At 44.4% G+C, this 16,774-nt stretch overlaps 5 protein-coding genes across 6 annotated transcripts; 4 read left to right on the top strand and 1 right to left on the bottom strand.

Annotated features, from left to right (window-relative positions):
- Positions 1-272: 272 nt before the first annotated feature.
- On the top strand, positions 273-1,947 carry LOC104419142. Its single transcript, XM_010030701.3, has 3 exons — positions 273-349; positions 464-952; positions 1,051-1,947. The coding sequence occupies exons 1-3, from the start codon at positions 292-294 to the stop codon at positions 1,644-1,646; spliced, it is 1,143 nt and encodes a 380-aa protein (XP_010029003.2). The 5' UTR covers positions 273-291; the 3' UTR covers positions 1,647-1,947.
- Positions 1,948-2,023: 76 nt separating this feature from the next.
- Positions 2,024-6,133, bottom strand: LOC104419140 (protease HtpX homolog). Of its 2 annotated transcripts, none has more exons than XM_010030699.3 (9): positions 5,744-6,133; positions 5,300-5,357; positions 5,032-5,099; positions 4,218-4,397; positions 3,863-3,959; positions 3,278-3,387; positions 3,053-3,186; positions 2,793-2,972; positions 2,024-2,335 (listed from the first exon to the last, which is right to left on the bottom strand). In XM_010030699.3, exons 1-8 carry the CDS (start codon positions 5,978-5,980, stop codon positions 2,876-2,878), a joined length of 981 nt encoding a protein of 326 aa, XP_010029001.2. In that variant the 5' UTR covers positions 5,981-6,133; the 3' UTR covers positions 2,024-2,335; positions 2,793-2,875. The 2 variants fall into 2 exon arrangements, with proteins under 2 accessions (XP_010029001.2, XP_010029000.2); XM_010030698.3 differs by having other exon boundaries at positions 2,024-2,339; positions 5,744-6,132.
- A 187-nt stretch (positions 6,134-6,320) lies between these two features.
- On the top strand, positions 6,321-8,863 carry LOC104419141 (transcription and mRNA export factor ENY2). The gene is made up of 5 exons (XM_010030700.3): positions 6,321-6,447; positions 6,574-6,661; positions 7,000-7,094; positions 7,729-7,805; positions 8,310-8,863. Coding segments are annotated over exons 1-5 (333 nt in total). The 5' UTR covers positions 6,321-6,445; the 3' UTR covers positions 8,381-8,863.
- A 1,089-nt stretch (positions 8,864-9,952) lies between these two features.
- Positions 9,953-12,834, top strand: LOC104419139 (mitochondrial import receptor subunit TOM20). The gene is made up of 6 exons (XM_010030696.3): positions 9,953-10,244; positions 10,487-10,565; positions 11,300-11,469; positions 11,560-11,607; positions 11,946-12,038; positions 12,380-12,834. Exons 1-6 carry the CDS (start codon positions 10,149-10,151, stop codon positions 12,509-12,511), a joined length of 618 nt encoding a protein of 205 aa, XP_010028998.1. The 5' UTR covers positions 9,953-10,148; the 3' UTR covers positions 12,512-12,834.
- Positions 12,835-14,591: 1,757 nt separating this feature from the next.
- Positions 14,592-15,882, top strand: LOC104419138 (ribonucleoside-diphosphate reductase small chain). Its single transcript, XM_010030694.3, has one exon. It carries the CDS (start codon positions 14,733-14,735, stop codon positions 15,726-15,728), a length of 996 nt encoding a protein of 331 aa, XP_010028996.1. The 5' UTR covers positions 14,592-14,732; the 3' UTR covers positions 15,729-15,882.
- The last annotated feature ends 892 nt before the right edge of the window (positions 15,883-16,774 follow it).

Below are 16,774 nucleotides of genomic sequence, written 5' to 3'. Positions count from 1 at the left end.
TCTACTGGCGGTGGCGCGTGGACGCCATCCGAATCGAGGGCCCCGTCGCCACCCAAGTCAAAGCTTGTCATCCACGTGAACGGCGGGGCACAGAGTCAACGCTTTCTAATTAAATACAGTAAGTCTAGCCTGACCCAGAAAGAATGCATGGCATAAAATAATTTCATCTACAGACATTATTTTTTTTCTTTTTCTTAAAAAAGTTTTTTTTTTTTAACCGGCAACATGAAGTCGACAGCTTGATGGTGATGTTTGTCACAGCTCGTGTTGCTTGCTGCAGGATCGATCGCAATGGAGATGGCATCAGCACTCGTTCTCCAGTTTCTTCTGCTCGGATTTGCATCAGCGGGTAAGACACGTTTCATCTTCTCATCATCGAAAAGACAAAAAGAAGAAACTTTTACGTTCCATCCTTTGTGCCCTTCGACTGATTTTCCATTTCTCTGGTCAACGCTGTCTCCAGCTGGTGTTCTCCAGAACCCCGACTTCGAAACGCCGCCGCCCGGCTCGCCGGCGAACTCCACTGCGCCGTTCCTCCTCGGGGAAAACAACACGCTCCCCGGCTGGTCGTTCGGTGGCCAGGTCTACTACCTGACGGAGAGCGGCGGCGGCCACGCCGTCCAGCTGGGCCAGGATGGCAGGATCAACCAGACTTTCGCGGCCTCCGCCACCGACTCCGCGGACTACTTGCTCACCTTCGCGGTCGCCTCGCCCGGCGGCGCGAACTGCTTGAGCAACGGCAGTGTCGTGATCTCGGCGCCGGACAGTCAGGGGGTGTTTCCGGCGGGGCAGCGGGCCGTGTACGGCCAGTTCCTGGGGAGCTGGGGAGACGGGGAGGCGATCGATCTGGTGATCGCAAGCGAAACGACAGAGTCCGACGCCAATGCGACGTGCTGGCCGATCGTTGACTCGATCCTGCTGAAGAGCATTTCGAGTCTCGTCAAAGCAAATGGTACATACAGAAGAGATCTTGCTGTAATACCGAACTGATCTTCGTTTTTGGAGGTTTCGCTGAGTTCTTTGTTTTCTAACTTGCTGGTGTTTCCGCAGATAATGAATTGGTAAACGGTGGATTCGAGTTCGGCCCGGAGTTCTTGGCAGACTCTGCCGAGGGAGTTCTGCTACAAGCGGCGCAGAGCCCTGTTCAATCGCCGTTGAGACAATGGTCTATCCTCGGAACCGTCAAGTACATCGACGCCAAACACTTCTTTGTTCCTCAAGGAAATGCTGCGGTAGAAATCGTCTCGGGAAATTCATCCGGCATACAAACGGCCGCTCAACTAACAAAGGATTCTTCATACACATTGGAGTTCATGCTCGGGGACGGGAACGACTCCTGCATTGCCGATTTCGAAGTCAGGGCGCAAGCAGGATCGGTCCTTCAAAACTATACGATTCAGAGCAAGGGTACAGGCTCGGCGCAGAAGTTCTCTTTCAAGTTCAAGGCCGATTCGGATACTGGCACGACACCGATCAGCTTCGTAAGCTATACGAGTAGCCAGACCAAAGATGATGTGTTTTGCGGACCGGTGGTCGATGATGTTGTTGTGCGAACTTCGCTTGGCCTCAAATTGGCAATCCAGTGGAGTCTGCCATCTCTGCTTTTACTTGTCGCTTATGTGATGAACAACGAGCGATGGATCTGACCTTGAACGTGCTCTTCGGTAAATGACATTATCTTGGGCAGGCGTTAGAATTTTTTTTCATTGAGATGTTTCTGGGGATTTTTTGTTTTTCGACTGATGACATTTTGCGAGAAATTTTCTCATTCTTCAATGGTTTTGATATTGATATATTACAACCTGACGTGTATGTTTAACCACCATTTGCTTGTATAGGATGAAATTTACTCAGCTGGGCCAGAAAAACTAAGCGCCTGTACGCTAAAAGAGATACAAAACTGGAAAGATATCAAAGTTGTTTGGTGACATTCAGCTATACACTGCAAATAAACTGAGGAACGTTCAGTATTGACCATAAGTAAAAATTTGACTATGATGAGACAATCTGTGTTTGACAAAGATAAAGGAAAAATTATGGCCGGCATCCATAATAAAACATACACCTCAGGCTCAACTCCAATTGTAGAATTCTGTATAAACAGTGCATCACTGAAGCTGACCTGTGTCCAACCAAATGTATTACAAGATTTCTTTATCAGACGGTCATTCTTTTGACTGTATTCTATATCCTATTACATACTCTGCAGTTTGTACAAGATTTTAATCAGGCTTCTGAGAATTCTACACCACATTTTCCAGAGGATCTGAAGCCATAGCAGATGTTGAATTCCAAGGCAGCAGAGAGCTTCTTTAGATGCCTCCTCTGTTACCTTCTATCTGCCACATTCAATTAATAAAACTTCTTTTCCAGATGATATGTATAAATACAGACAGATCCTGAAAGTACCTTACAGTTTTGATTAGAGAGAAAGAGTTAACATGGTAGGGGCAATTTTCAGGTAAACAGATGTTCTTGTGAATTCTCATTTGGTAAGGCCATTTTACAAAATTCTCCAGCAGGTTTTTTCTAATTCCTACCGGAGTGGAAAAGCAGAAAACACGGCATGCTATTGCTGGCATTTGCCATGTACAGTTAATAAAAGCACAACTTGAGCTTCTGCAGCAAGTGAAACCATCTTGCTGTTCCATTTGGAACGGTAAATGGAACTGTAGCCAACCTAAAAGCCTCATAAAACTGTGAAACTGGAGATCGGAGATGATTTTTTATGTGATTAAAGGATTTGTGCATGCAGAAGGTTTCAAAAGACAGGGGGCAAGTCATGAGCTAACCTGCTTAAGCTACTTTAGAAACCTTTTCCGTAGCACTGGAGACTTCTATACGTTTTGCAGTGAATTGATCTGTGCAGCACGTCTCAGAAGGGCTTGGTAATCCTGACTTTGGACCATTCATCAATCTCGCGGGCCCGTAGAACCGGCAGAGGATGTGAAAGTTGCCTTGTTTGAGCATTTCTGGACAGGAATGACCAGAGTATATATTGTAAGCAAGTTCATAGTCCAGTTGGGAAAAATTAGCTTACACCATTTCTCACCTTATATACCACCCCACAGGGCTTGAAGCTGCTTTTTCATAAGAACGAGCTTGCTCTAAAAAGGCATCCACGTTTAATTGATCAGCCAAAGATGGGATTCCACCGGCTAGTTTCATCAGAACAGAAATGACAACCTCTTGTACAAACGTCAATTAGCATCATTAAAATCTTATCCTTTTAGAGATGATTAATACTATGTAAGCTCTGAGGAATTGAGACCTATACCTTGGGGTCTTGGGCAACGAGAAGTGCAGCACGGTCACAAGTTAGCTCTGCTGCTCGAAGCCATCTAAATAACTGTTCTTCTAGTCTTTGAGCTATTAATCCGCCAAGTCCTGCCAAAAATGATTTATGAGGATGCCTGAATGGTCAACCTGAGAATCATGTCAAGTAACAGCAGAAAGTAGATTGCGACCACAGATTGCAGTGCCTTTAGAATTATTGGAACTCTAACTTTCAGGAAGATGGCTATGTAAAGGAAAATTGCTGCAAACTAGATTTATTATAAGGGGAAGTCTGTTTATTTTTTTCCTTTTTTCTTCTCTGCGTGTAGTTAGAATAATCACCATGACATATTGTGCAAGCCTAAGACTATTTCAAGATCGCACCGCAAGCTATTAAGTAATTCTAGCCAGTTCCTGTAGTTACCAACCATACATTGCTTAGCCATCAAACATTTGATAGCTTCCATACAACTGGTCAGCATTTGAAGAAAAACCTGACATCCTTTCAATATCATATCTAAAGTTTATTTGGATCAAGGCTATTAAGTAATAGAAATGCTCAAGTACTGAAGTACCAAATACCTACCAGGTACAGAATAGGCTCCAAGGGTGAGAATATTTGCAAATGTGAGCCACACACCATGGTCGCATTTCAGATGACCCAACTCATGAGCCAAAACGGCCTATTCTTACAATAAACAGTGCTAGTTAATAAAATGCCAGCAACTGAATCCAATCATGCTTAAACCACAAAAAATTGGAGTGGAACTCGTTGAAATTTATGATCCACATCTTTTCAACTGCATGATTAAGTATTGGCAGAAAGGATACCATACAATTAAAAGGTTAATGAATAATCCATGTCTACCAACAGAAAGCACTGAACCTAAGTTCAAAAAACATTTAGCAAGAATACAAATACTGGTTGGACAAGCAGATACCTGCAACTCTTTTCGTGTTAGAAGCTCCACAAGGCTGGTATGAACAACTACAAATGGTTTTTTGCCACCGATTGCCAAAGTATATGCATTTGGTACTGGACTTTGACGTATATAGAGATCTGGAGCTTCAATATTCAATATTCGCGCAGCCTCAACCATCAATTCATGGAGATCAGAAAGCTGTAACATAGAAACTTTTGAATTACCCCTATATTCCTCAGACATATAACATTCATTAGTATTAAACTAACTACCTGAGGAAGGATAAAGAATTCTGTGAAATACATGTATATTGCAATTAGTTAACTCCCTGCAAATTGAGTCATGAGGGCACTAAGGAGCATCCAAAAGGAACGGCTAAAATGGGGGAGTACATGACATTACAACCTATTGCAAACTCTTATTCATGGGAAAGCTATTGTCAGTTGGGTGATTTTGTCACATAGAAGTGACTATGACTATGGAATACCAGTAATTATCCCAAATACACGCTACTTTTCTGTGACTGAAGTGCCTAATTGAAAAGCTTGAGATCCTTCATTGAGATTTAACTGCGTGAACAACACAAACTGGTCTAAAAAAAATGTGATGATTATTGAAATCAGACAAGCAAAGGTCAACAGTAGCCCAGACAGAAAAGCTACGAGATCATTTAGGTGGCATGGATCATTAAAATTCTTCCTTTCAGTGGACCCGTCATGTATTGTGGACTAAAATTGCAAAGGGTAGACAAACATAAGTTCATTTCATACGCAGATATATATGGAGTTAAGCCAAGCCAAACAGTTAAAATAACAGATGATTATAATATGACCTGATTCTTGGAAACAAGAACTGATGTCCCAATATTCTCAAGAAGCATAACTTGCTCTGTTACATTTCCTGCAATCGCAGAGTCAGGGAAAGTTTTGTATGAGACAAATTACAAGGATGTTCAACACAAAATCGACCAACAGTGTGGAGCATGGAGTAGAAGTACAGCGTGCGAATGAAAAACAGGATCTACCAAGAAAGTGACATGAACTGCCTATATAAAACCAGCTGATTTGACGAGACTAGGTCTGGCTAATGTATCAACTCACCTAGTAGAGCCCTCCCAAGATCGTTTAGTCCCGGAATTGCTCTCAATATCAGCGTATTCTGCATATCAAAATCGTTACGGAAGAAGGAATCAGACGGTGCCACAAAGTACTATCGATACCAATACTCTATGACAAGTCTAACTCCGCATGGGTCTCTCAGGTAGCACAATTCGGTCCAGTTGCCATTTCCTTGATGGTTAAGGATGTTTCTATGTTCGACAACATAAGGAGAAAAACTACTAAATGAAGGAGAACTAGCAGTCACTGGCGCAAACGAGAATCTTCGGTTTCCCGTCATAACAAGCGAGAATCCTCACACTTTCTCAACTCAACTTCCGTTTCGTCTCGGCCTAACCAAAGCTCAGAACTCCGTAACAACTCTGTAAACAAGAGACGATCGCAACAGCCTCCGCAGCCTAGCAAAAGGAGAACTCCGAACGCTACCTGCTTGTCGAGAGGGTGCCTGAAATCGTCGGCATCGAGGTCGCGGAACACGACCGCGGCGGCCCTGCAAACGGAGAGCCTGAGCCCGCGTCGCCTTCCCCCGGCGGCGGGACCCGACCCGATCGAGATCGAGCTCAGCCCGAGGACGCTCGGGTTCCGGGATCCGCCGGAGCTGCTCCGGGGGCGGGGCCTCTGCGGCAGAGCGAGGAAGGAGAGAGTGGCCGTGGCCGAGGCCATGGAGGAAGGGCGGGCGAGGCGGATGGGAGAGCGCGGGAGCTTAGTGGCGGAGACGGTCGTCGCGCTTCTGCGACGGCTTCATCGATGCTCCCCTGGCTTTTGTCGCTGATATTTTTTTTGGCTTCGTTCGCGAGTTCGGATTTCGCTACGCTTCTCGTTTCGTTTGGGAGGCGTTCGCACGCTTGTGGCCACAGGCCGTACTCATGGCGACCGTTTGGCGCCACTTCGTTTTCGACGGTTGACTTTTCAAGCACGTGCCGTTTCTCCACCTCAGGCCAGGCCCGCCCTATCTTCTTAGGCCCGGCCCGGACCCGGCCCGGACCCGAGCTCCAACCCCCACCCCCTCTCTTTTTCCTTTCGCTGTCTTTCTCCACCTCCTCCTCCTCTTCCTCCAGCGAAGAAGACTTTATCGGCTTTGTTCAGATTCAGTGCCGGCGAATTCCGTCGTCTGCGCCGACTTCGAAGATGTTAGTTCTGAGCAGATTCTGCTTTGTTTCAGCTTAAATCGTTCTCGACATGAAATGTGTCTGATCCTTTCCTTCCGATTAATCGTTCTCTCTCTCTCGGTCTCTGTGCTGTTTGGAAAAATATAGGAGGCATTCGGTGAATCGCCCCCCGACGCCAGATGCAGCTGAGGATGAGGAAAAGGAGCCGACCCTCCAAGAGATTATCAACATCAAGGTCCGTTCTTCGACTCAATTAACGACCTTTGCGTCCTCGATGCAGAAATTGATGGCGACTACGTAGGGCTGCTTGGCTTTTTGAGTTCAATTTGTGAAGTCGATTGCTTTTCTGGCGGTTCTTAAGTAGCTAGACTGGCCCAGGATTCTGAATTTTGAGTTGGGTCAGTTGGCACGTCTCCAGCATAGTGTTGCTTTAATTTGACTATCTACACCGAACTTGTTCGTTAAGTTTAACTGCAGTTCTTTTGTATGTCTTTGGCTCTTGTTAATGGCGTCTGATGTGGCTTCGGATTCTTTACATTGTTTTGACTGAGAAATGTGTACGCCTTGTGACAGCTGATAGAAAGCGGAGAGAAGGAACGTCTGATGGAGCTGTTGAGGGAAAGGCTTACTGAGTGCGGTTGGAAAGATGAAATGAAAGCGCTTTGCAGGTTGCTATGGTTACACCGATTATATTCTCTCATGGTTGCCCCGTCTTGTGTAATCAATTTAACTTTGCAAAATCATACCTCAAGTTCCAAAAACCGAGATGGCTACATGTAATGTTTGTGTTATCCCTGGCGGTTGGAAGTGAGAGTGCCTAAATGATTCTCATGACTTATGTTGCTCCCTCGTTGATTATGCTTACGTGCAAACTAGTCTCCTGGGTCCCTTTGTGATGCACTGAGTATTGAGGACTGACTGATATTTGTAGACAAAAATATGGCATTATGATACATTATAAAGTTCTCATTGAATGAGATGTCTGAAGGATAGACACGCCGGTGGATTAATGACTTCTTGGCTGTAAAGAAGTTGTTCAAGCAAGTACATAGATCTTGATAGGAACCCTAAGGATTGAAGTTAGCAATACAACGGTTGCACTGCCGCTTCACTTGTCAGTTGTCTTATGTTCTCTCCTAGTAACTTTTTTTTCTCTGTTACTAACTTCAATTGGTTAAGTTAAGCATCTATTTGTACTCCCATGGACATACATGTGCACCGTATATATTTATCTTTCAGATTTTTTGTCATACGTAATAGTATGGGGGTATTATACCATGAGAAGCTTATTTTATTTAACAGGGCTTTTATAAAGAAGAAAGGTAGAAACAATGTCACTGTGGATGATCTCGTACATGTCATTACACCTAAGGGAAGAGGTGAGCATTCTTTCTCTACTTCATCAGTTCTCCTTAGAGTGGCCCCGGAGATAAGATGACATGACTCTGAATTTCCATTACCCTGAACTCTGGGGTTCTGTTATATTTATCATTTGTCTCGTGACTGCAAAAACAATTTTACTGTTCAGAAATTTGCAAAGTGACAGACATTGGCTTTAGTATACTGGTCTTGAGTGTGCACTCCATACTAGATTAGTACCGCGGCAGTGGAGGCACTGTGATTTTCTATGTGGTAGGCTTAGTTTATTCCTGCACTCTTGTTCGATGTTGGTACCTGATAGGAAAATGGTAGCTTCTTTCCACTGGGTGAAATTTATGATTGAATTAGGTTCTTTTCACGAGGTTTGTTGCAGCAGCTGAAAGATGTTGGTCTACTAAATTTTGTATGTGATCCACCAGTTCATACAAGGACCATGCTCTCTTCTGTTGAACTCCTTTTGGGTTCCATCTGAGCAATATTTGGCATTGGCCTGTATAATGCAGCCTCTGTACCCGATCCTGTGAAGGCTGATCTGCTGCAAAGAATTCGTACATTCCTCAATTCAGTTATATGATGCGCCAGCATGTCACATTGTCCGAGTGTGGAACTCCAACTCAATTTGAAGCACCGAGTTGTTGAGGGCAGGATTGGCGGTAACTGCAGATCAGAAGTGCATGGGGCAGTGAGGACGGGAACATTTCTTTTGGTGGACAGAACAACTTGCTATCTCGAATATCCTGGTATTGTAGGTTCAAGGACAGAGAAAGCAATGTGTGTTTTGTATAATGTCAATGTGTCCTGGGTATGACCATATAGAGAGGGAAAAATTTAGACCTTGTGAATGAGTTGGGATTTCCAGTGACAGTAATTTACTGGGACGACTTGTCTGCGCACAGCGTCTGAACTTATCTTCTATCTGTCATTCTCCTTCGACAAAAGACTTGGGATGAAAGAGGTAAAGAAGCGAATCGAGCTTGGTGAGTCCGCCAGTTTCGACTGTGCTTCAAGGAGTAGGGAGTTGTTCCGGTTGATGGAAATTGGTGACTTCGATTGCAAATTCCATTAAACTTTAGTTGCTCTTTGTACTTGCACCGTATGCTAGCTGGGTTCTGAGCGTACTTTTGGGCTAATGTCATTAGCGGTCCTTTCACTTTTGTCGGAAATTCAAAATCGCCCCCTACGTTTTAAAATTTTCCACAATAGTCCTCCTTTTTTTTGTCCTTTTCAAAGGTCAATTTTTTGCTGACATGAACCGTCAGATTTCTAATATGTATGTCTTGGCGTATACGTGCGTGTGATGTTATGATTCGGCCGGCGCCATAAGTTAACGTGAAAATTGAAAACAAATGATTCATTGAGAAAGAGGGGAGCCCATGAAGAAGACGTATCGCAACGCAACGCTTTAGCCGCAAGATCAATGACCATAAAAATTTATTGCGATAGGAGTGAAGCTGATCGGTTACAAGTGCTTTTCATCACTGACGCCATGCCAACTGGAGCTTTTTTTCTTAAAATTCGCAATTGCCATAGACCCTTGAGCCCGAGCTCAACGCTCTTGACCGCCGCCGTGGTTGCTTGAGTTCAAAGCTTGAAATTCGTGGTGATGGCCGTTTGAGCTCGAAACTTATAGTTGCCGTGGCTTCTTATATTCTCAAATGGAGCAAATGTTTTTAACGATGAGTTCGACCCTAATATTTCAAGAAACTCAGTTCTGTTAGTCATCAAATCTCGAGAAGTTTTCCTAACATCGATTTGAATCAATATGGTGCTTTTTTGCGAGCAATTTATTCAGTGGGCTTAACACATTTGCTAGAATCGAATCATGATAATAAAAAATGGTGGGTCTGATCCTACTGGGTCGTCATCAAGCATGCTTATCATGAATTCCGATTTTTCTCTGAAATTCCCAATTCGGGAGACGTGGCCACGACCGGAACCGCTCGAAAACCGCCCGGCGGCTCCGCGTCCACGATCCCCCACGAACCGATTCGTGGCGTCGCGGTCGATCGTCCCCCGCGAAGCCCGGACCGGCCTCGGCCCAACGCACGGCCCAGGCCACACCCGTCTTTTTCCCCAAAAGAAAAGGGAAAAATAAAGATAAAGAAAAAGAACTCGTAATTACGAAAATGCACATTAAACTACAGAACAGCTTCGCCGCAGACCGAGAGGTCTTCCCTTCTCTCTCCTTCCTTAGGGCTCATTAGCAAAACCGTGCGGAAAATCACCGTCTCTTTCTCCGCCCCATTTTTCCGTCCTCCTCCTCCTCCTCCTCCCCTCCGCCTGAACCCGAGCGAGCGAGCGAGCGAGAGCGAGAGGGGGAAGCGAGCTTCTGATCTCCGGCCATGGATATGCAGAACGACTTCGATCGCATCCTCTTCTTCGAGCACGCCCGCAAGACCGCCGAGGCCACCTACGCCAAGAACCCCCTCGATGCCGACGTCAGTGAACTCTCTCATCATTCGCTTTCCCTCCGCAGTCTATCTGGTTGTTGTTCTTCGTTCGATTGCTCGATTGCTCGTGGCTCTTAGTAGGCTCGATGCTTTCGTGCGGGTCTGTTAATTTCAATTCCTGGAAGATGATTCAACTGTGGGATTTGAGATTCCGAATTTGTTCTTCGCGCTGTGTTTGAATGGTGCTTTTTTTTTTTTTTTTTTTTTAAATGTTGTCCCTCGCTGTGCAGAACCTGACGAGGTGGGGAGGAGCCTTGCTGGAGCTGTCTCAGTTCCAGAGCGTGCCGGATTCCAAAAAAATGATCCAAGGTTTTATTCCTTTTTTAAAAAAAAAAAATTATATTTTCCATTTTCTGCGCGTTGCCCCCGATCGCCTGTTGTTAGTGCTGAAGCGAAATTGGCCTTTCTGAATTTATTTCCTTTTGTTGCCCCCTGATGAGTATGGTCCCATTTCGTCGATCACGAATGTGAGTTGTATCGAAAATCTCGTACTTGTAGTTGTTGTTTTCCTTTTCAAGCAAGCTCCTCCTGACTAGGACTGTCGGTGCCTTCGGCGCGTTTGTGGTAGTAAATGAGAAGAAGAGATGGAGTGGTGCAGATTCGCCATCACAATTGGTTAAATAGTAATAATAATAATAATAATGAAGTTCTAAGATGACATGAATCGACGTGAATTCATAGCTTGAGCTTGAAATGTGCACTTATTCATTTTGAAGACCTCAAAGTCTCCTTTGCACCCTTCATGAACATCTTTATTTCCTCGACCGGTGAAGAATTTTGGTTTTGCCTTATGTTCAAGCAATTTTCAAGGCATCAGTCGAAGCTATTTCCTTGGTGAGAAAGAACAAATTTGCGACAATTGGGTCTTTCCTTAATGTTCGGATCACATCAACCATATTACCGATCCCCTAGTGCATTTGCATAGAATATGAACATATTCTGTTTATTGTGGTTATTTTCTTTCAGTTAACACTGTGCAGTATGTGTTTTATTGGATTTGATTGTTGAGCTTTGCACTCTTAGCTGATAGTTTGATCATTCAGAGGCTATTTTGAAACTTGAGGAGGCACTCCAGGTGAACACTGCCAAGCATGATACTCTTTGGTGTCTTGGGAATGCTCACACTTCCCATGCATTTTTGACTCCGGACCAAGATGAGGCTAAGGTTTCCTTTGATAAGGCAACTGGCTATTTTGAGCAGGCTGTCGCTGAGGTGATTTGAATTGAAGCCTTGACAAATTCCATGCCTTCGGTTCGATAGTCAGATGTAGATATTTGACTATGCTGTTATCACGCTTTTCAGGATCCTGGCAATGAGCTGTATGCCAAGTCTCTGGAAGTGGCTGCTAAGGTACCTTGAACGAATCTTTTGTACGGTCACTTTACTTCTTGGGAAGCTTTTATAATCATGCACATATGCACCCATGGTGCTGGTGCTGTGGATTTACCAGCATGTGTGCCTGCGTGCAATTTTCTTTTCACATGCAAGTGGGGCTTATAGCCTGTTGGGGATTTATGAAATCTCCTTACTTTTTCTGCGACCTCAATCCGGTTGGGGGAGAAACAATCTTTTAGTTTCTTGTTGTCAAGGATTTGTTCATTTTACTTGAAAGTAGGGTGTCTGTGCAGTCAATTCTTCCCTGATGGAGATTTTTAGCTTTAGAAATTCTCGTCTGTTGTTATGCTTAGGCCCCGGAGATACACAAGGAGATCCACAAGTCTGGGGGAATAGCACAAGAGGTTGCAGCTGCTGGGCCTTCGTCTTCTTCTGGTGGCATGAAGGTCATTCTCCTCAATCTCTCATATTATGTATTCTAGTCCTTTGCTTGTTTGTGCTTGACCTTTTGCCGTTTTAATATTTGTTATACTCCATCGTGCAATCAGAGATATAGTCTTTATTTTATTTTATTTTTTATTTTCTTTTCGGGTGTGTGGGGTGGGGGGTGGGGAGGGGTGTGTTTGTGTCGCAGTGATAGCAATGGTGGCGCGTGATATGTCCAACCAAATGGTTGCACATACACCAAATGGTGCGCACTCTCGCACAGGAAACTGCGTGTTTATATGGAGTCGCACATACATCTTCGTTGGGGATGCATGACTGGTTTGCTTCTGTCTTCTTTCAGGGATCAAAGAAAAAGAAGACCAGTGATCTCAAGTATGACATATTTGGCTGGATCATCCTTGCTGTCGGCATTGTTGCCTGGGTTGGGTTCGCGAAAACTCACATGCCCCCACCGCCTCCTCCCCCGCGATGAGTGAAGTGTATATCTGTGCCCGTGGAGAAGATTAAGCATCCATCAGAAGTTCGTGCTGATGTATGCGCAATGGCGCGGCGTTCTTCCCATTGTTCTTCCCCATCTAGCGCCTTGCTTCCTTTTTTCAAAGAATTAATCTTGTCTCTGCGACTTTAATTAGTATTTGAGGTTTTATTGGGCTTTTTGGGTTGATTCAATGTCAACGAGAGGGGAGAGCACATTCAGGTAGTAGGTCTGTGCGTACCATTGAGATTGGTCTTTTGAACTCGTTTTGGCCGCATGGTTTTATAGGTATTTGATCATATTTTCGTTCCTTTTATCAATTGTTCGGCTATTTCTTCTTTTTGTTAGGTCTCTGTTATTCTCGGATGACGTTTAACTGATTTGAGGCATCCGCTGTCTATAGGTAGGATAGACTGCAACAACCCGGATTCTTTAGGAACCCGGATTTTTTAGGAAAATAATTATCTACCATTACATTTGCAAAAACCAAATGATTGGAATTTTTATTTTTAAAATAATGATTTATATTGTTTGAAATAATTAGTCAATTGAAATTTTTTATTAGAAATTTTTTCATTATCCATGAAAATATGTTCATTCTTTTCTGCCAGCAATATAAGTTATTCTTCTTAGGAAAATATTTTTTAAATTTTTTTATTCTTTGCAAAATAAAGAGAGTGAACATATAGAGGGATCTTTTAAAATGATTCGAAGATTATGTGAAGGGAGGGAATTGTTTATAATGCTTTTGATCGTGGAGGCGTCGAGTTCCACTATGAAGTTACAAACTTATAGTCCATAAATTTTTGCCATGAGATGTTACGGAAATTTGAAACTGAATTAAAAGTATTCTTGGATAGTTATGCCAGCAAGAGAGAGAGAGAGTTGAAAATGGGATACACATGGAGACAATCTCTTTGGTTGTGGCGTCGGTTTAGATTGTGACGGAACGCCTATAAACGATGAACTGAGGTTCTTTTTTTCAATTTGATTTTTAGATTGATTAAAAAGATAGAAATCGAATTTCTTATAAGTAACAAGTAGATAAAAGGCCCACTAGATCCAAGGCCCGGCCCATACGCGTCTTCAAAGGGCCTCGCGAGACGGACGGCCTAGCAACTGGCCCGTGGGCGCCGTGACTTTTCCCGTGGCCAACCCGTTGAACTCGCGCGAGCTTTGGGCACGCCACGCGAACCCTAGCCGTCGCCCACCGCGCTCCACGCGACGCTCGTCGATGGATAACGACCCGTCATAACTTTCCACCGAAAAGAGCGTGCCCATCCCCAACTTCAAGTCCTCCACTTGCGCACCCTCCTCCCAATAAAGGACAAGGGTCCCCGCCAAACAGCACACAGATTTTTATCTGGATTCACGTAAAATATCATTTGTTCATTTCGATGGGAAAAATAAAATAAGAGAAACCATAACAAAAAAATAAAATAAAAACCTATCAAATCTTATTGACGAGTCTATATATCAGCTCGGCCCATCACATATAAATTAAATTATAGGCTTTTGATCCATTCCGAAAGGTCAGTTTGATACCTAAATATAAAATTTCATAATTTCAAATACACAATTTACGATTGAATATTATAAAAGCTAGAAGGCGCATTTTCTTAATCACATCTAACAATTCAATCGACAAGATCCAAATTGAATTTAATTGGAACATCATCGCTAAATGATTTTAAGTCAAGAGATGAAAGATATATCGGTTACTAATTTCAAGCTTTGATAGGAAATTATATCCATGATTTCTCTCAAATTTCTGAAAAAAGGCAAGAATTATTTGCGCGGAACCGAGTCCACGTACCTAAAAATAAATAACAATTGGATGATGTAAAGGATTAGACGCAACAATCCCACATCCCAAGAAGAGCCCAAGAGAACCGCCGCGCCATCCACATTCAACCCCACTAAAATCCCCAAAACACCCTCCTCCCCGCGGAGAAGTTTCTCCCGCAAGCTTTTCATTCAATTCAAAAAAACGCTCGCAACATCACAAAATTCTCGCGCAAGCTTTTCCCAAATTTCAAAAACACCCGCCCTTCCTCTCTCCCTTTAAAATCCCACCCCCACACACCCCAAATCCCTCCATCCGCACCCCACCCGAGAAATCCCCCAAATCCTCTCCGTTCGTCTCTCTCCCTCAATCGACCGAACCAGCACGAAACCCTAGAACCGGCCGGCCGCCCGCAGAGGAGGAGGCTTAACGATGCCGTCGATCGTGCAAGAGGAGGAGCCCCTGCTGGCCCCGAACCCGGACCGCTTCTGCATGTTCCCTATCCAGTACCCGCAGATCTGGGAGATGTACAAGCAGGCGGAGGCCTCCTTCTGGACCGCCGAGGAGGTCGACCTCTCCCAGGACCTCCGCCACTGGGAGGGCCTCACCGACGGCGAGCGCCACTTCGTCACCCACGTGCTCGCCTTCTTCGCCGCCTCCGACGGCATCGTCCTCGAGAACCTCGCCGTCCGCTTCATGAAGGAGGTCCAGCTCTCGGAGGCCCGCGCCTTCTACGGCTTCCAGATCGCCATCGAGAACATCCACTCCGAGATGTACAGCCTCCTACTGGAGACCTACGTCAAGGACTCCGCCGAGAAGGACCGCCTCTTCCGCGCCGTCGACACCGTCCCGGCCGTCGCCCGCAAGGCCGACTGGGCCCTCCGCTGGATCGACGGCGGGGAGTCCTTCGCGGAGCGCCTCCTCGCCTTCGCCTGCGTCGAGGGGATCTTCTTCTCCGGAAGCTTCTGCGCCATCTTCTGGCTCAAGAAGCGGGGCCTCATGCCGGGGCTCACCTTCTCGAACGAGCTCATCTCTCGCGACGAGGGCCTCCACTGCGACTTCGCCTGCCTCCTCTACTCGCTGCTGCGGAACAAGCCGAGCGAGGAGCGGGTGAAGGGGATCGTGCGGGAGGCCGTCGACATCGAGCGGGAGTTCGTCTGCGACGCGCTGCCGTGCGCCCTGGTTGGGATGAACAGCGACCTGATGGGCCAGTACATCGAGTTCGTCGCCGACCGGCTTCTCGGCGCGCTCGGCTGCGGCAAGGTGTACGACGTGACGAACCCGTTCGACTGGATGGAGCTCATCTCGCTGCAGGGGAAGACCAACTTCTTTGAGAAGCGGGTCGGGGAGTACCAGAAGGCCTCGGTCATGTCCAGCATCAACGGCAACGGCGGCACCCACGTGTTCAAGATGGACGAGGACTTTTAGATGCTCCCTCACGCTGCGGCGCGGTGTACCGGATAATTGTCTCACAATTTATTTTCTTTATTTTTTTTTTCGGAGTTATATTTTGGTTTGTGAAGTGATAATGTGATAAAGCTGTTCTTTGTGAATGAATGGTCCCCTGTTTAGTTTATTTATTTTTATTTTTATTTCGAGGGAAATTGTGGGAATGAATGAGAAATGGGAGGAAACAAAATGGAGGTAAAACATATCCGACCAAATAATTCGTCTGAAAATAATTTTGTTGAGCTCATTTATCACGCAGAGGTCTTTATAATTGAACATTATTTTATTTTTTGATAAGCCGGCTTAAAATGATTTAGGGCCTGTGAGTTTATATAATATTTATAAGTATCAGATATTTCAGGGTGAAAGTTGATTTTAATTTTGAAAATGGGAACTTTTCTGACAAACTTTTCTCTGTGGGTTGAAAATCTGGTAAAAGGACGGAGACTAATGCGAAAATGACGTTTTTAGAAAAGAAACGCTGTCCGCTCCTTGGCCCAGTGATTTAGTGGACCAATGAGATAAATATTCTTTAAGGATGGGGGGCTCCATAAAAATCTTAAACAAGAGTAATTTCTAATGCATATTAAGGAATGCTGAATAGTGAATATATATTATTTATTAAACATTTCCTGAATACAAATACGAATTTCAAAGCAGAATTTAATAGTTTCCTAGTCAAGTTCTCTGCGGGCATTTTTTTTAATGAAGTTTTTATATTAATTGTCCTTTGCGAGTATAGAGTTCCCTTAAAAAAATCATAATCAAAATTAGAAGAACTCTTGAATTTTGGGATAGCATACATATAAGCTTTGAAATGTTAAATCAATGCATGTGCTCTCATTTTAATATGATCGTTAAATTATCATTAGAAATCACATCTCAATGAGCAAATTTGCATTCTCAAATTCATTTTTTATACAAATTTGTCTCCTCTCTTTCTTTTCGTTAAAAAAACCAAAATAATAAAGAAAATGAAGAAAATAAATTGGCTAAAACATAAATGTTGACAATGATTACGAAAA

The sequence above is a fragment of the Eucalyptus grandis genome, chromosome 9, assembly GCF_016545825.1.
Source record: "Eucalyptus grandis isolate ANBG69807.140 chromosome 9, ASM1654582v1, whole genome shotgun sequence".
Lineage (NCBI taxonomy): Eukaryota > Viridiplantae > Streptophyta > Magnoliopsida > Myrtales > Myrtaceae > Eucalyptus > Eucalyptus grandis.
Note: the sequence above shows the minus strand (reverse complement) of the source record. Positions and strands in the feature narration are given on the sequence as shown.

Bases quoted from the DNA above. Each gene is read 5' to 3' on its own strand.
- LOC104419142 (XM_010030701.3), top strand. From the start codon at position 292: ATGGAGATGGCATCAGCACTCGTTCTCCAGTTTCTTCTGCTCGGATTT. The intron at 350-463 runs GTAAGACACGTT...CGCTGTCTCCAG, and splicing joins GCTCGGATTTGCATCAGCGG to CTGGTGTTCTCCAGAACCCC. The intron at 953-1,050 runs GTACATACAGAA...GTGTTTCCGCAG, and splicing joins GAGTCTCGTCAAAGCAAATG to ATAATGAATTGGTAAACGGT.
- LOC104419140 (XM_010030699.3), bottom strand. From the start codon at position 5,980: ATGGCCTCGGCCACGGCCACTCTCTCCTTCCTCGCTCTGCCGCAGAGG. The intron at 5,100-5,299 runs GTGAGTTGATAC...CTGCGATTGCAG, and splicing joins TCTTGGGAGGGCTCTACTAG to GAAATGTAACAGAGCAAGTT. The intron at 3,960-4,217 runs GTATCTGCTTGT...TTGTAAGAATAG, and splicing joins TAACACGAAAAGAGTTGCAG to GCCGTTTTGGCTCATGAGTT.
- LOC104419141 (XM_010030700.3), top strand. The intron at 7,095-7,728 runs GTTGCTATGGTT...TTTATTTAACAG, and splicing joins GAAATGAAAGCGCTTTGCAG to GGCTTTTATAAAGAAGAAAG. The intron at 7,806-8,309 runs GTGAGCATTCTT...TGTATAATGCAG, and splicing joins CATTACACCTAAGGGAAGAG to CCTCTGTACCCGATCCTGTG.
- LOC104419139 (XM_010030696.3), top strand. From the start codon at position 10,149: ATGGATATGCAGAACGACTTCGATCGCATCCTCTTCTTCGAGCACGCC. The intron at 11,470-11,559 runs GTGATTTGAATT...CACGCTTTTCAG, and splicing joins TTGAGCAGGCTGTCGCTGAG to GATCCTGGCAATGAGCTGTA. The intron at 11,608-11,945 runs GTACCTTGAACG...TGTTATGCTTAG, and splicing joins CTCTGGAAGTGGCTGCTAAG to GCCCCGGAGATACACAAGGA.
- LOC104419138 (XM_010030694.3), top strand. From the start codon at position 14,733: ATGCCGTCGATCGTGCAAGAGGAGGAGCCCCTGCTGGCCCCGAACCCG.